The 13,141-nt window shown below is 45.0% G+C and overlaps 1 protein-coding gene across 1 annotated transcript; it reads right to left on the bottom strand.

The window, feature by feature from the left end:
* Positions 1 to 45: 45 nt before the first annotated feature.
* On the bottom strand, positions 46 to 4,714 carry ctu2 (cytosolic thiouridylase subunit 2 homolog (S. pombe)). Its single transcript, XM_047042482.1, has 15 exons — positions 4,145 to 4,714; positions 3,987 to 4,061; positions 3,807 to 3,885; positions 3,669 to 3,728; positions 3,483 to 3,543; positions 2,909 to 3,018; positions 2,485 to 2,765; positions 1,923 to 2,058; positions 1,630 to 1,761; positions 1,357 to 1,448; positions 1,152 to 1,252; positions 816 to 1,005; positions 675 to 738; positions 515 to 573; positions 46 to 263 (listed from the first exon to the last, which is right to left on the bottom strand). Exons 1-15 carry the CDS (start codon positions 4,201 to 4,203, stop codon positions 203 to 205), a joined length of 1,560 nt encoding a protein of 519 aa, XP_046898438.1. The 5' UTR covers positions 4,204 to 4,714; the 3' UTR covers positions 46 to 202.
* Between the last annotated feature and the right edge of the window lie 8,427 nt (positions 4,715 to 13,141).

Here is a 13,141-nt window from a genome sequence, read left to right on the forward strand (position 1 = left end):
AACGATGCACTGGATCATACCAGATGATAATTGAACACTCACTCATTTATTGAAAGCAACTTTATTATTTTGAAGGCAGTTAAAATCCTGATATCACCTAGCTATATCAGCCCCATGGAGCAAAACCTTCAAATGAGACACAGAATGAACACAAGACCTAAAAACAATAAAGGTTGCATGAAAGTAAGTAGGCAGGAGGTTATCAGTACAGATCTTCATTTTTTTCCAGCAGAAACTCGCTGATTTCCTCCTTCATCTTAGACCTATACAGAGATCAAACACAGGTGGGGTTTAATGGGAAAACAAAGTTATGGGTAATGTCGCAAAATTACATCGGGTCCCTGTCGAGTGACTGGGACATGGACAACAATTATGTAGTCCAACAGTATAAGAACTTAATTTGTCAATTACTGGTTTTAGCAAGGGTTTATGTATCAATTGAACAATAATGTTACAATCAGCAAACCATAGTGATCTATATGAGCAGAGTCCATCTGTTGTAACAGGACCTTACCTTCTCTTCCTCCTCTCAGCCTCTGACAGGATGTATTGCGGCAGAGTGTCTACAGAGATCTAGAGACCAAGAAACTGACCACTGTCAATTTTTCTCAAAACATACATCTTTTGACAGCAACAGGCTGACAGACGATGGTAATAAATCTGCTTCCACGTACCATGTCTTTGACGGTCAGCCTACAGCTGTAACACAACAGGCTCTTCACGTCCACATCTGGCAACCTGAAAAAGCCATCTGATTAGCAGACTGGAGGGGTCAAAGAGATGTCCGAGTAGTCAGCTCTGTGAGACATACTGACCTGGAGGAGGAGCAGCAGACTTCCCCAGAGCCACAGCCCTCCCTCAGGGAGCCTGCCGAGGAGCAGCACTGGCCTGGTGATCCAGGAGACGACGCTGAGACTGGGGCTGAAGGTGACGAGGTCAGACCTGGGTCCTTCTTCTGAGAAAGCTGCTCTGAGATCAGAGTGGCCTGGAAGGCTGAGGCCTCTTCTACAGAGAGAGGGAAGAGTCCATGCCAAGACAGTGAGCCATTTTTTACACTGTATTAGCCTGCCACGACAATATCCATTCAGAGTGTATTTATGGCATGGCCAAGTAAGCAGATTCTCTAGGAGAATGTGGAAAATGTGACTCACCCACAGTAGTGTCCAAGGCACACATACACAGCAGGCATTTGGCAGTGTGGTCCACACAGGAGGCCTGAGGGGGGCAGGCTGTGTGGAGCTTCTCACCGGTCCTGTTAACATACAGGCACGCATCAGTATCAATTTAAGATCATCCATCATTCTCATCATGATGATGATGGAAGTCTAGCAACTAAGGTGCACTGCCAAAACTAACCGGTAGATGGTGCTGACAGTGGCAGGGAAGTCAGCCTGAAGTTTGGTAACAAAGCTCTCCGTTAGTCGCTGGATGCTAGCCTTGTCTGGTACCTGCACAAGTACAAATAATACATTCCACGTTAGACAGATTCATGATGGAGACACACTCAACCTTATCCCACAGAAGGAGATTACCAGTGTTTTATTAACCAGAAGAGTTAACATCTGCCTTTGTCTCTCTGTGCCTCTCTCCCATTTCTCTAGCAATTTCTGTACCCCCTCTCTGTCTCACCTTGGTGTCAAGAGCAGGGATGAAAACAGTAGGGACACCAAACATGCGGTTGTAGAAGGCAATCTCTTTAGAAGAGTAGTCTCTCATGGGCCTGACAAGGACCACATCTCCATAGCGGGTGTCTGAGAATCCCTGAATATGCGCACACACACACAGAGAAACAGTATGACACAAGAACAATATATTTGCAGTATTTCTCTGTAAAGGCCGATTTGATTTGGAAACACAGAGCCAAGTGATGTTAAAGCTCTACATGCAGACTAAGAGCTACGTGTAGGTCTCCCTCTCCTCACCGTATCCATGGCGAGGGCGGAACCTCGTCCCAGAGAAATGCTGCTGAGCAGCCTGACAGCCAGACGGGTGCAGCTGTCCCCCAGCATTACCTTAGAGTAGCCTTCTGACCTGGCTACATACAAGATCAGGTGTTGCCTGGGCACAGACAAACAGCATGTTATTTACACTAAACAGCACTTCCAGCAGTCATGTGTATCTTATATGCACAAGCTTGATATATTTCCAAAGCAATACAACAAACATGCATTACATGGGGAGTATAGGCAAACAAAATCATTCTAAACGCAAGAGATCCTTGAAGAATGTTTACTACGTTGTGCATGTGCAATGTGTTGGCATGAGCTACTCATACCAGTATTTCCCACAGATTAGAAAGCAATTTGTGGGGGATGGAAATGCAGCTAAACGACTACGCTGAGTGTTTTAAATAGCATATATATATATATAACGAAACGCAATATGTAGCGGCCGGTGTTGATTCTGTGGCGCACCGCCACAAATTAGTCTATGTGTGGGAAACACTGCATACAACATCCTGCTAGTTATATTTGATACTGTAACCTGAGGGTCTGCAGCATATCTTCTCTGGCTGTCAGAGTCTTAATGGACGCAAACAGCCTCTGCAGTGCCTGGCTCTGGGCGGACTCAGGTGTGGCTAGGGCAGGGTCCTTGCTCTTGCCGTCTTTAAAATGTAGATGTGATAGGTGAACCTGGGGATGGGCAGGGCCTGGGCTCTGGTGCTGGATTTGGATATACTGGTCCACATCAGCTTTGTAGCTCCCCCCAGCCCTGTCTGGGGCCGGTGTCCCAACCTCTAGGACTGACATGGGCAAACTGAGAACCTAGAGCAATGGAAGCCACCATTTTTTTAACATTCCTGCTCCTTCCTTGATGGATATGTTGATAGTCATCATAGCTTCAAACATATTACTGCTGAATGCAGTTATATGGCCTTTTTGAATGTCAGTGTTGATTAAAAGCTCACCTGCTCTAATGGGACTATGTGGTAGGGGTAGCCAGTAGCTTTGAAGACAGCCTCCAGCTGGGGTACAAAACTTGCCCTTTCTTCCAGACTCTGGCCAGTAGCTCCTCCCTCTGGTAAAATCAGTATTACACACACACACCACACCATAATTACATAAAGATCACACAGGCATGTCACTTATCAGGGGATCCTTTTAAACACCCCGATTTCAGCCTTTACCACATTACAATTCATAGGATAGATGCAATTCTCTGTGACACGTTAACATGCTCAAATGTGTTAATAATGAGGTGGTTCAAAATATAAACAATGGAGAGCAATCATCTTCAATTGATTTATCAATACATTTTCCAAATGTACTCTTTGCAAAGACTTGGCAGTCTTTGCAAAGAGACTGCCAAGACTGCCCCCCCCCCCAAAAAAAAGGTTTTAGTGTTTAGTTTCAGGAAAGAAGGCAATGTTGGATGCATTAATTAATGAAAATGCTGCACTACTACCCATTGGTGGCGTAGGTACTAAACTGTTATTCATACATTTAAATTAATTATTATGTTGACGGTGCACTATTGATTACCATCAATGTAGACAATCCCTGGAGAGAATCTCAACTTCTTAGATGCTTCTCGACTCAAGCCCTAACAGACAAATGCGATTTCATAGACATAAAAACTATAGAATTCAAACAATGTAGCAATAAGAACCAAGATTGAGATGTATATCTACATTGGGTCTACATGTTCCCAGAGATTTACTGACCTACCTCCTGAACTTGTGCCAACATGGAAAAAGATGATGGCCCTCCAGATATAGCAAGGAGCACCTACAACAAACAGTCACAACTCATGCATTCTGGTTACCACTACAGTCGTGGAAAGCACACCAGATAAAATCATTCTACCTTCTCCCCAGGAAATATTGTACGATTTTTCCCCAGCATGGCACGAAATTTGTGTACAAAGTACTCCTTAAAACAGTCCCTGGTAAAAAAAAAAAGAAAAAAAAAGAGAATTACCATTACGAAACATTTCAATAAACCACTTGGATGAGTCTAGAAGTGAAAATAAACTGGTTGAGGTACCTGCAAAAGGCATCTCCAACTCGGATAAGCAGTACTGCTGTGAAGTGTTTGCATTTCATACACTTTTTAGAGAGACTGAGAGAAAAAACAGTGTGTTGGATACATGAAAAAAGGTTCATCATACATAGCCTGCTAGCAAATGCTAGTGGTCGGCTTACCAAGGGGCTTCTCTCTGTTGCAGTTGTCTATTGAATTCTTTATCGTCAACCTGGCACATGGTCAATTTGCTTGCTGATTTGAATGCTACTTGGTAAAACTATCATTAGAACTTGGATTAAGTACTTGTTTTTACAGAAGTTGTAAAATAGCTAGTCTACGTGCGCCAGCAATTACCTAGCTAGCAAGCTTTGTTAGCCATCAATCAGTATTTTAACATCTCTGCCCTTTTACAGATACCACCTGAAGCGTATACGCATAATGTTATGCAGCTATGTTTTGTGATACGCTGGAATATCAGCTTTTTGCCTAGACAAAAATTGTGCAATGCCAGTCTGCTGCAAAATGTTGACAGCAATGCGCATAATGATGACGTAATTCGATTCGCGCTCCTGTTCTCCTATAAAACCCAAGCCCTCGCCTCTCGGCTTGAGGCAACAGCCCCGGTGTTTTTATTCTATTCACTCCACTCAACATGTCTAAAACTATCTCCCCAATAATGTTTGTTCGATTCTCGATCCTGGCTCATACTAGCCTGGTCCTAACCAGACCCTAGTACATTTCATTAGTACAGAGGGTCTGGGATCTCTCGATTGACAAACGTCCTTGAAGGCGGGCCGTTTGTTGAAGTTTAAAACTATTGGATCCGCCCAGAGCCACTCTGATTTGCCATAACCAATCGCAAGCGTTCGCCTTAGCCAACTCCTTCACCACTACTGTAACGGAGCTAGCTGCCGTAGCTGGAAAATCAAACTTTTCCCGAACCCCGTGGGGAGGAGGGCCACAACATCATGGCCACCAACAAAACTCAGCAAGGAATGTTCTTGCTCCGGCAGCGTTGCCACAACCGCAGAATAGTTTCGCTCGCATCTTTCTCCGCCGCCATTACTGAACTACTCAAACAAGTGCACAACATTAACGTCATCGTTCTCAGCCACTCCCTCTGTTCGCTGATTGGACCTACAAAAAATGTGTTTCTGGAAACCGACATCAGAGCCTAGCTCCCAGACCTAGTACAGAAGCAAAATCCAAATTGAGCGGAAGTACGTAGGAGGGCAGAGCCAGGCTCATACCAGAGCCTATTTAAAGGGGCAATTGACTGGGTTTTTTGGGTATTTCACACTGTTCCTTAAGGTCTCCGAATAGGGTATGTAACATTGGTTGGGTTGAAAATGGCCCGGGTGCTGTTCTATGCCCTCTTACAGATCCTCTGAAATGTTCCCGGGAAAAAACACTAGCTTTTCTCCTTTTATGGTATGCTCATTAATATTTAGATAAGCTGCGCGCTGATTGGTTGGTTATCAACGAGTGAAGCTGGGAGCAAAAACGCAACATGGCCAACAGCAGCACTCGCTGAAACACTTAAGTTGGAGACTTGAAATAAAAACGCGCAAATAAATCTATTTTGTCTACACAACACTGTTTTCAACAGATTTACTATATAACATTTGAAATGATAACATTACTTGTTTCCACTTCTGTTGTTGAAGCAAACTGGATTGACTTAGGTGGGTAGAACATTAGGCTACAGCTTAGCAACCAAACGTTGTTGCAATCGTGATTCTACTCGGCTTCAGTTAGCTAGCTAGGCTAGCCCTAGATATCTTGCTGTAAAATAACATGACAAAGATCTGGACAAACATGCATCGTGAATTGTCGATTTTCATTACACAGGTTATTTATTTGAATGAAACACAGTCAGGAACATGAATCAACGTTAGCCCCATTGCCAATAAACTAGGCTAAATTATTACACATTCTATGCTCTTGCATTAACTAGCAAGCTAAACTTGTTAACATGCCTACAGTCTAGGTGTTACTAGTAACAGTTACTAGCAATGCTAATGTATCCTGTATCTAAAACCTGCCTTTCTCCAGTTCTTTCAAATAGATTATCTAGACAGGCGTTAGCAATAAGCCAGACTGCAGTTCGTTTTCTGGCTATTTTTCGGAAGCTTCCCTTCTAATGCCGACTACAGCTAGTCTAGCTAGAGTCATTTGATGTGTGTAGAAACGTATTTAGCATTCTACCTGGTATGCTATATACAGGAAACGTTAGCATTGCTAATAACTGTTAGCACAACATCTTACTGTCCTTATAGCTTGCGGTTGCAATGAGCATACGTTGGAACAGCACCTCTTTCCAGGTTCAGCTTCCTAGCATATCCTGCTTGAAATTGTCCAAGGTTGTCAAAACTGTCTTGGGTGAAATGTTCAGAGCAAATGAATGATTGAGTGTCGAACTTCGCCTGGATCTTCTCATAGACAACAGCAGCCATGCCTGTTGAATGTTTGGCTCCTTGGGAAGACTGTAAGTGTTAGCCTTCCCTGTACAGCCTGGAACACAGCATTTACGACCGTGGTCCATAATCAATATCCTTGTTATAATTCAAAACGTTCTTCTTTGTAATTCCTTATAAGTAGCCTACACAGAGCAGCGCGCAGCTAAACTATTATCGGAGATAGACGCTACCTCTGGCTGGTCTGGATGTAAATTCTGGGGCGTGACAAAGATACAGACCAGAGCCAATAAGAGGGCGATCACCGGTCCTACGTAGGACCGGTGGCTTTGTTGAAAAGCTAGCGTTTTACAGCCAAATTTTTTCTTTTTGAGATTTGAATAGGAAAGAGGTGTCAATAGACTTTGATATTCACGGTATGTTCAGTTTACCCTCCGAACTGTCGTTTTTCAACAATGACAAGGTAAAATCGGTTTTGCAGTCAATTGCCCCTTTAAGGAGAGCCTGCCCACTCCCTATTAAGCCCCATTGTACCGAATTTGGCTGCAGTTCCACCAGAGTTCCACTGGGGGTGATAGCGAGCGAGTGCATGTTGAATGTGAGTCTATGGAGCTAAACGGCTACATTTGTCTCTTTCGCCTGATTGTCGTTGAGAGATATCCGATTTGATTGTAGTTTTTGCATGTTCAACATGGATTATACGTCGAAAGTTGAATGAACGAGTACTTTTGTCCATTTGATTTCTTACAGGGTGAGTCGTTGTTGCCCATAACACGCTAGCATTCTGCTAATGAATGCTGATTGGTTAGTGAAGGACTGATGCAACCAAAGCTCCCGCTTGATGGTATCTAAAGCGGATTCAATAGGTGCGTTCGACATGACCCGACTGCAGGCGGCTGACTTGAAACAGTGAATTCTGGTTAGACTTTTTGTCCGACTTGAGACGGCGCCGAGGACACGTCACTGTGACGTCGCCATCAAAGTACCATGAGATCGATTCGAGAACTGCCGGCTGTGCAGCCGAGCAAATTTTCTCAAGAGCAACTGCACGGGTTCAAGTGACGACACAGCTATTTCATGATTGGCCAGACTCACACGACAACTTTGACGCGAGTTTTGTAATATTCGGACACCTTCAGTTTCGCCAATGCTCAGATAGATAGATAGATAGATAGATAGATAGATAGATAGAGTACCTTATACATCCCCGAAGGGAAATTAAGTTGTCATAGCAGCCGGTATATTTGAATACAATAAAATACAATACAATACAATAGAATAAAGTGCAAGGAGACAGGTTTAGTATAGTTGTGTGATGGTGGCTCTGACAGAGGTAGATGAGTTGAACGAGTAAAGTAAGCAATCCGCTTAATCGGCCGTGACTGACGTCAACGCAGCAAATCACGAGAAGCTGAAATGTCCGACTTCACAGAGCCGTTTTCAACTCCTCCCCGACTGCAAGCGGCCATTCTCGCCGGTCGTTTCATGCAGCCGCAGTCCATGTCGAACGCACCTATTATCAGAGCATTAGCAACATTAGCAGCAAAATTAGCAAGCCAAAACTCATTCTAGCATGTGTATTGACAGGGAGAACCTGTCAGCTGTGTTGTCGATGCCCTGAGAGAAAAAAGTAAGTGACCGGAGCTTGCCGTAAAGCAGTAGCTCTGGTCGTACGATGTGTTTGACGTCAATGACATTTTCAAAAGCTTTTTAGAACAGAAAGGCGACTTTAAAACAATCTAACAGCCAGCAGGGAGTATTTCTTTTGCCTCTCCTTTCGAATTCAGAATTCAAATGACTAGACATTATATACATATTGTATACTAGACAAAATTATATCCTGAGAAAAGTGGATTTTGAGGGGTACCGCTCCATAGACCTCCATTTATTCTGCACTCGCTCGTTAGCGCCCTCACATGGAACTTCAACCAGTTCAGAACCCGGAAGTTTCCCAAGAGTGGCAGTTGTCTCTATATTAGACACTGGGTGTTTATCAATCCGAAGAACGCTGAGAACGCAAGTACATTCTTTTGAAGAACGTTCTGGCAGCCTCCTTGGGCTGTGTTCGAAAACTTAGACAGCTGTCTTAATCCTTGATGTCTTACTAGACAGGTGTCTAACGAGACAGCTCTCTTCGGGGTAAGGTATCTTAAAAACCGTTGTTTTCGAACAGCCTATTAAGACAGGATGTACGTCATCGCGCTGCGTGTACTTGTGTGCTCGCACTAGCGCACTTTGTCAGACGGCAGTCAATTGCATTGAGTTTATTGTCACACTAAGTCAAGTTAAGCTGTATTTAAACTTGTGTTAGATATAGGCTCAATAGCTCATAACATTTGTGTTTGTATTTCACTCATTTGATGGGATTATGATAAAACGCAGCAACTAGCTAGTGTCTGCACTGCACTGCGATGCTAGGTACTGTACGTTATCGAAAAGTCAGAGCAAATTTACAAATTAGGAGTGTTATCAATAAAATAAGTACATTTTCAGCAACTACACTGCCCATTTCTCGATACGAGTCTTGCAAGGACGCAAGGACGGAGAATGAATTGAGATGGTTAGGGTTTTCCTGGACTCGCAGCATTATGATAACTCTGACTAACTACAAAAACTAGATAACAAAGCTAAAAAATAGTCCGTCTACCTGTAATTTTACATTTTCTGTAGCCCTTGCTAATTACGTACCTGATAACTAGTGTCTGCACTGCATTGAGATGCTACTAGCTAGGTTATCGACAAGTCGGAGCAAATTTACAAATTAGCCGGTTCATCAATAAAATAAGAACATTTTCAGCGACTAGACTGCCTATTTCTCGTCACATTTTAATTCAGATGCTGATTTACACGTACCGTTTAGCTGAAATATGAAAATAAAAAAATTACAGTTGTGAGGTTTGTCCGCCTCGCTTGACATCTTGCAATGACTTCTGGGAAATCTGAAGCGTTCTCGCTGGTCAAGTCACCATTCGATGCATCCTCGATAAAAGGGGCGGATCAGGAACATTTCCGAGTATTTTTGGCGTTCTTGGTGACTTGTGTTCTTTGGATTGGAACCGTACTTGGGCAATAAAAGATGACGTCTAACGAGTTCGCAAGAACACAAAACGGAAAAAAACGTGGTTGATAAACAGCCACTGAATGCCATTGGATGTTCCGCGCCGCCTGAAGTCGAACACACCTTTTGTGTAGGCTAGGCCTACTTAGATCATGGTGTATGGCAAGAGTTGGCAGCTGTATTTAGCCTGTTTGGTTTGTCGTCATGTGTAATTTTACATAATTTAACACATGTAATTAGAAACTATCCGATTACTTCGTTTTACGATTGTTTGGAATCTCGTTTGTTTTAAAGAACGACAGTTAGCTATCATTAGCTTTTAGCTTACTCGGGGTTCCGTTGGGATAAGCTACACAAATATCAGGTGATCTTTCGGGTGAAGCGTTTGGTTTTTCGTGACATAGTATACGAAATCGAGGGACACAGAAAGACGAGCACTATGTTACGAATAGGCTTAACGATAAGCTACACACATTTAAGGTGACATTTCAGGTGAAGCGCTACCTTGTAGTTCGGTGTTACGTAACATAGTATACGAAATCGATGGACACAGAAAGACGTACACTATGTTACGAATAGGCGTAACGATAAGCTACACACATTTAAGGTGACATTTCGGGTGAAGCGCCACCTTGTGGTTCGGTTTTTCGTGACATAGTATACGAAATCAAGGGACACAGAAAGACGTACACTATGTTACGAATAGGCGTTAAGGCCGATTTATACTTCTGCGTCTCCGTTAACGGACAGATGCACGCACGGAGTCGGACGGACTGATTGAATTTATACTACTCCGACGGCTCTGCGTGCTGAAAGCAATTCACCGCCAGAACAGTAGATGGCACTGCACTGCAATGCTGGCTAGGTTGTTGAAAAGTCAGAGCTAATTTACAAATGAGCCATTTCATCAATAAAATAAGCAAATTTTCAGCAACTACACTGCCCATTTCTCGTCACATTTGAATTCAGATGCTGATTTACATGTACTGTTTAGCTGAAATAAGAGTTGTTAAAACTTACAACAATGGCGGTCAAAGGATTCTGTTCTCTTGTTGGTCACGGCAACCCCGCCCCCACCCCTGACGCAAGCGGTTCTTAATACGGACCAATAACAGTCAAGGGGTATCCGTAAAATGACGGACGGACAGACGGATAGTCAGGAAAATCAGGAGGTGCACGCAGAGCTCTGCGAGGGGCTCTGCGAGGACACGTAGAGGGCGTTTCTTGACGTAGAGGGCATTCCCCGTGTGCGTGTGCGTAAAAACGCAGAAGTATAAATCGGCCTTAACGATAAGCTACACACATTTAAGGTGACATTTCGGGTGAAGCGCCACCTTGTGGTTCCATCAGTTTATCTTTCTGCTAACCATACTATGTTAAAGGTAGTTTGACAAGGCAGACATAGGCTTGAGATTTTATTATTATTAGATTATGACAATACTTAATTAAACATGACTATTGTTTAAATGTTAAACTTACTTGACAGCAGAACTTTGGTTCTTAAAAGAACCGTTGGGGCGGGCCAGAAATGGCGGGCACAGAGAAGGACCAAAGGACAAGGCAGACAGACAATACATATACAGTACAGGAAGACAGACAGATGGACTACAGTTAATGTGACGAGAGGCAGACAAGTAGACAAATAGACTATGGAGGTCAGAGAGAGATGACAGATGAATCTGAGGAGACAAGTGTTTGTTGGGGGGGGGGGGGGGGCAAAGACAGGGGATGATATTGGGAAGGTGCAAAACCTACAATTATAGAAGGGGCAGTTGCCCACAGGGGAAGGACAGGGGAAACAAATAGATTGGTATTTTCATTTAAATTAAATAACTGAATGCCTCCATGAATGCTCTGACCACGCTAGCTTACTAACGTTGCTAATGGCTAACATGTATTTATTGTCACGGTGTGTGGAGGGGTAGGAGCCAAACGCAGGAGAGATGCGAGGCATTGTAGAACGAAGGGGTTTATTATCCAAAAACCGGGAAACAGAGGGTACTCACGCAGTGACGGGTAGTAGTAGTAGTAATGACGAGACAAACACTGGACACACAACGGAAACCTAAATATACAGAAACAAACGACACAGGTGAAGACAATGACACTAACGAGAACCAGACACAGGTGAAGACAATGACAGGGAAACAATAGGGCAGGGCAAAACCAAAAACGATAGGGGGAAACGGCTGTGGCCGTGATAGTACCCCCCTCTCAAGGAACGTCACTTGACGTCCAACAAAGCAGGGCAGAGGGTCGGAGCAGGTCTGGGGGACGACCCGGAGGCAGGGCAGAGGGTCGGGGCAGGTCCGGGGGGCGGCCCGGAGGCAGGGCAGAGGGTCGGGGCAGGTCCGGGGGGCGGCCCGGAGGCAGGGCAGAGGGTCGGGGCAGGCCCGGGGGACGGCCTGGGGGCCGGAGCTCGGGCACGGGGGCGCGGACGAGAGGGCGCCTGGGAGCGCGGACGAGGGGGCGCATGGGAGCGAGGACGAGGGGGCGCCTGGGAGCGCGGACGAGGGGGCGCCTGGGAGCGCGGACGAGGGGGAGAATGGGAGCGCGGGCACCGTGGCAGGCGCGGCCAGAATGCCTCGGGCGGAGGAGGAGGCGGCCAGGAGTCCTCGGGCGGAGGAGGAGGCAGGGGCACAGGGCAGGAACGAGGCTGGGTCACAGGGCAGGAACGAGGCTGGGGCACAGGGCAGGAACGAGGCGGGGGTACAGGGCAGGAACGAGGCGGGGGTACAGGGCAGGAACGAGGCGGGGGTATAGGGCAGGAACGAGGCGGGGGCACAGGGCAGGAACGAGGCTGGGGCCCAGGGCAGGACCGAGGCTGGAGTGGGGGTTTGGGCTGGAGCCAGTACTTGGGGTGGGCCTTCAGCTGCAGGCTTCGGGGTCCACCGAAGGCAAGGCGGGTCCCCATGTAAGGGTTGCGAAAACTCTCTGCTGGGTCCTTTTGTGGTCTCGTCATTCTGTCACGGTGTGTGGAGGGGTAGGACCCAAACGCAGAAGAGATGCGAGGCATTGTAGAACGAAGGGGTTTATTATCCAAAAACCGGGAAACAGATAGGGCACTCACGCAGTGACAGGGGTAGTAGTAGTAGTAATGACGAGACAAAGACTGGACACAAAACGGAAACCTAAATACACAGAAACAAACGACACACAGGTGAAGACAATGACACTAAAGAGAACCAGACACAGGTGAAGACAATGACAGGGAAACACTAGGGCAGGGCAAAACCAAAAACAATAGGGGGGCACGGCTGTGGCCGTGACATTTATTACCATGCACTTTCACAAATTTAAGCTACAACTCCACTTTGGAGCATAACTTAACTATTACATAATTATCACACATTTTCTGCCTGAAGGGCTGCATTTACAATTTATTTCCAAAAATCTGAACATCTTTAGGTAGGTACTCACCGCCAACTTCTAAAACAATGGACGTCACTTGTCAGCGCCGTAACCAAAGATGTCACATTTTGATTGACAGGCGATTGATGAAGGTCAAGGCCTAATTCCATACTGAAAATACTGAAGATCCGTCCCGTTAAAATGCCACAAACGGGATCTGTAAATATTGTAGAGTATTATATAATTTATATTTGTATAATTGTTATTGTGGATATGAATGCAGTATTTGAGTATTAATTTACGATAAGCTACACACATTGTGGTTCGGTTTTTCGTAACATCCGAAATCG

The sequence above is a fragment of the Hypomesus transpacificus genome, chromosome 19 (genome assembly GCF_021917145.1).
Source record: "Hypomesus transpacificus isolate Combined female chromosome 19, fHypTra1, whole genome shotgun sequence".
NCBI lineage: Eukaryota > Metazoa > Chordata > Actinopteri > Osmeriformes > Osmeridae > Hypomesus > Hypomesus transpacificus.

Coding starts and splice junctions, on each gene's coding strand:
- ctu2 (XM_047042482.1), bottom strand. CDS start 4,203: ATGTGCCAGGTTGACGATAAAGAATTCAATAGACAACTGCAACAGAGA. Junction 3,729..3,806: donor CAATATTTCCTGGGGAGAAG/GTAGAATGATTT, acceptor TGTTTGTTGTAG/GTGCTCCTTGCTATATCTGG. Junction 1,253..1,356: donor ACTGTCAGCACCATCTACCG/GTTAGTTTTGGC, acceptor GTATGTTAACAG/GACCGGTGAGAAGCTCCACA.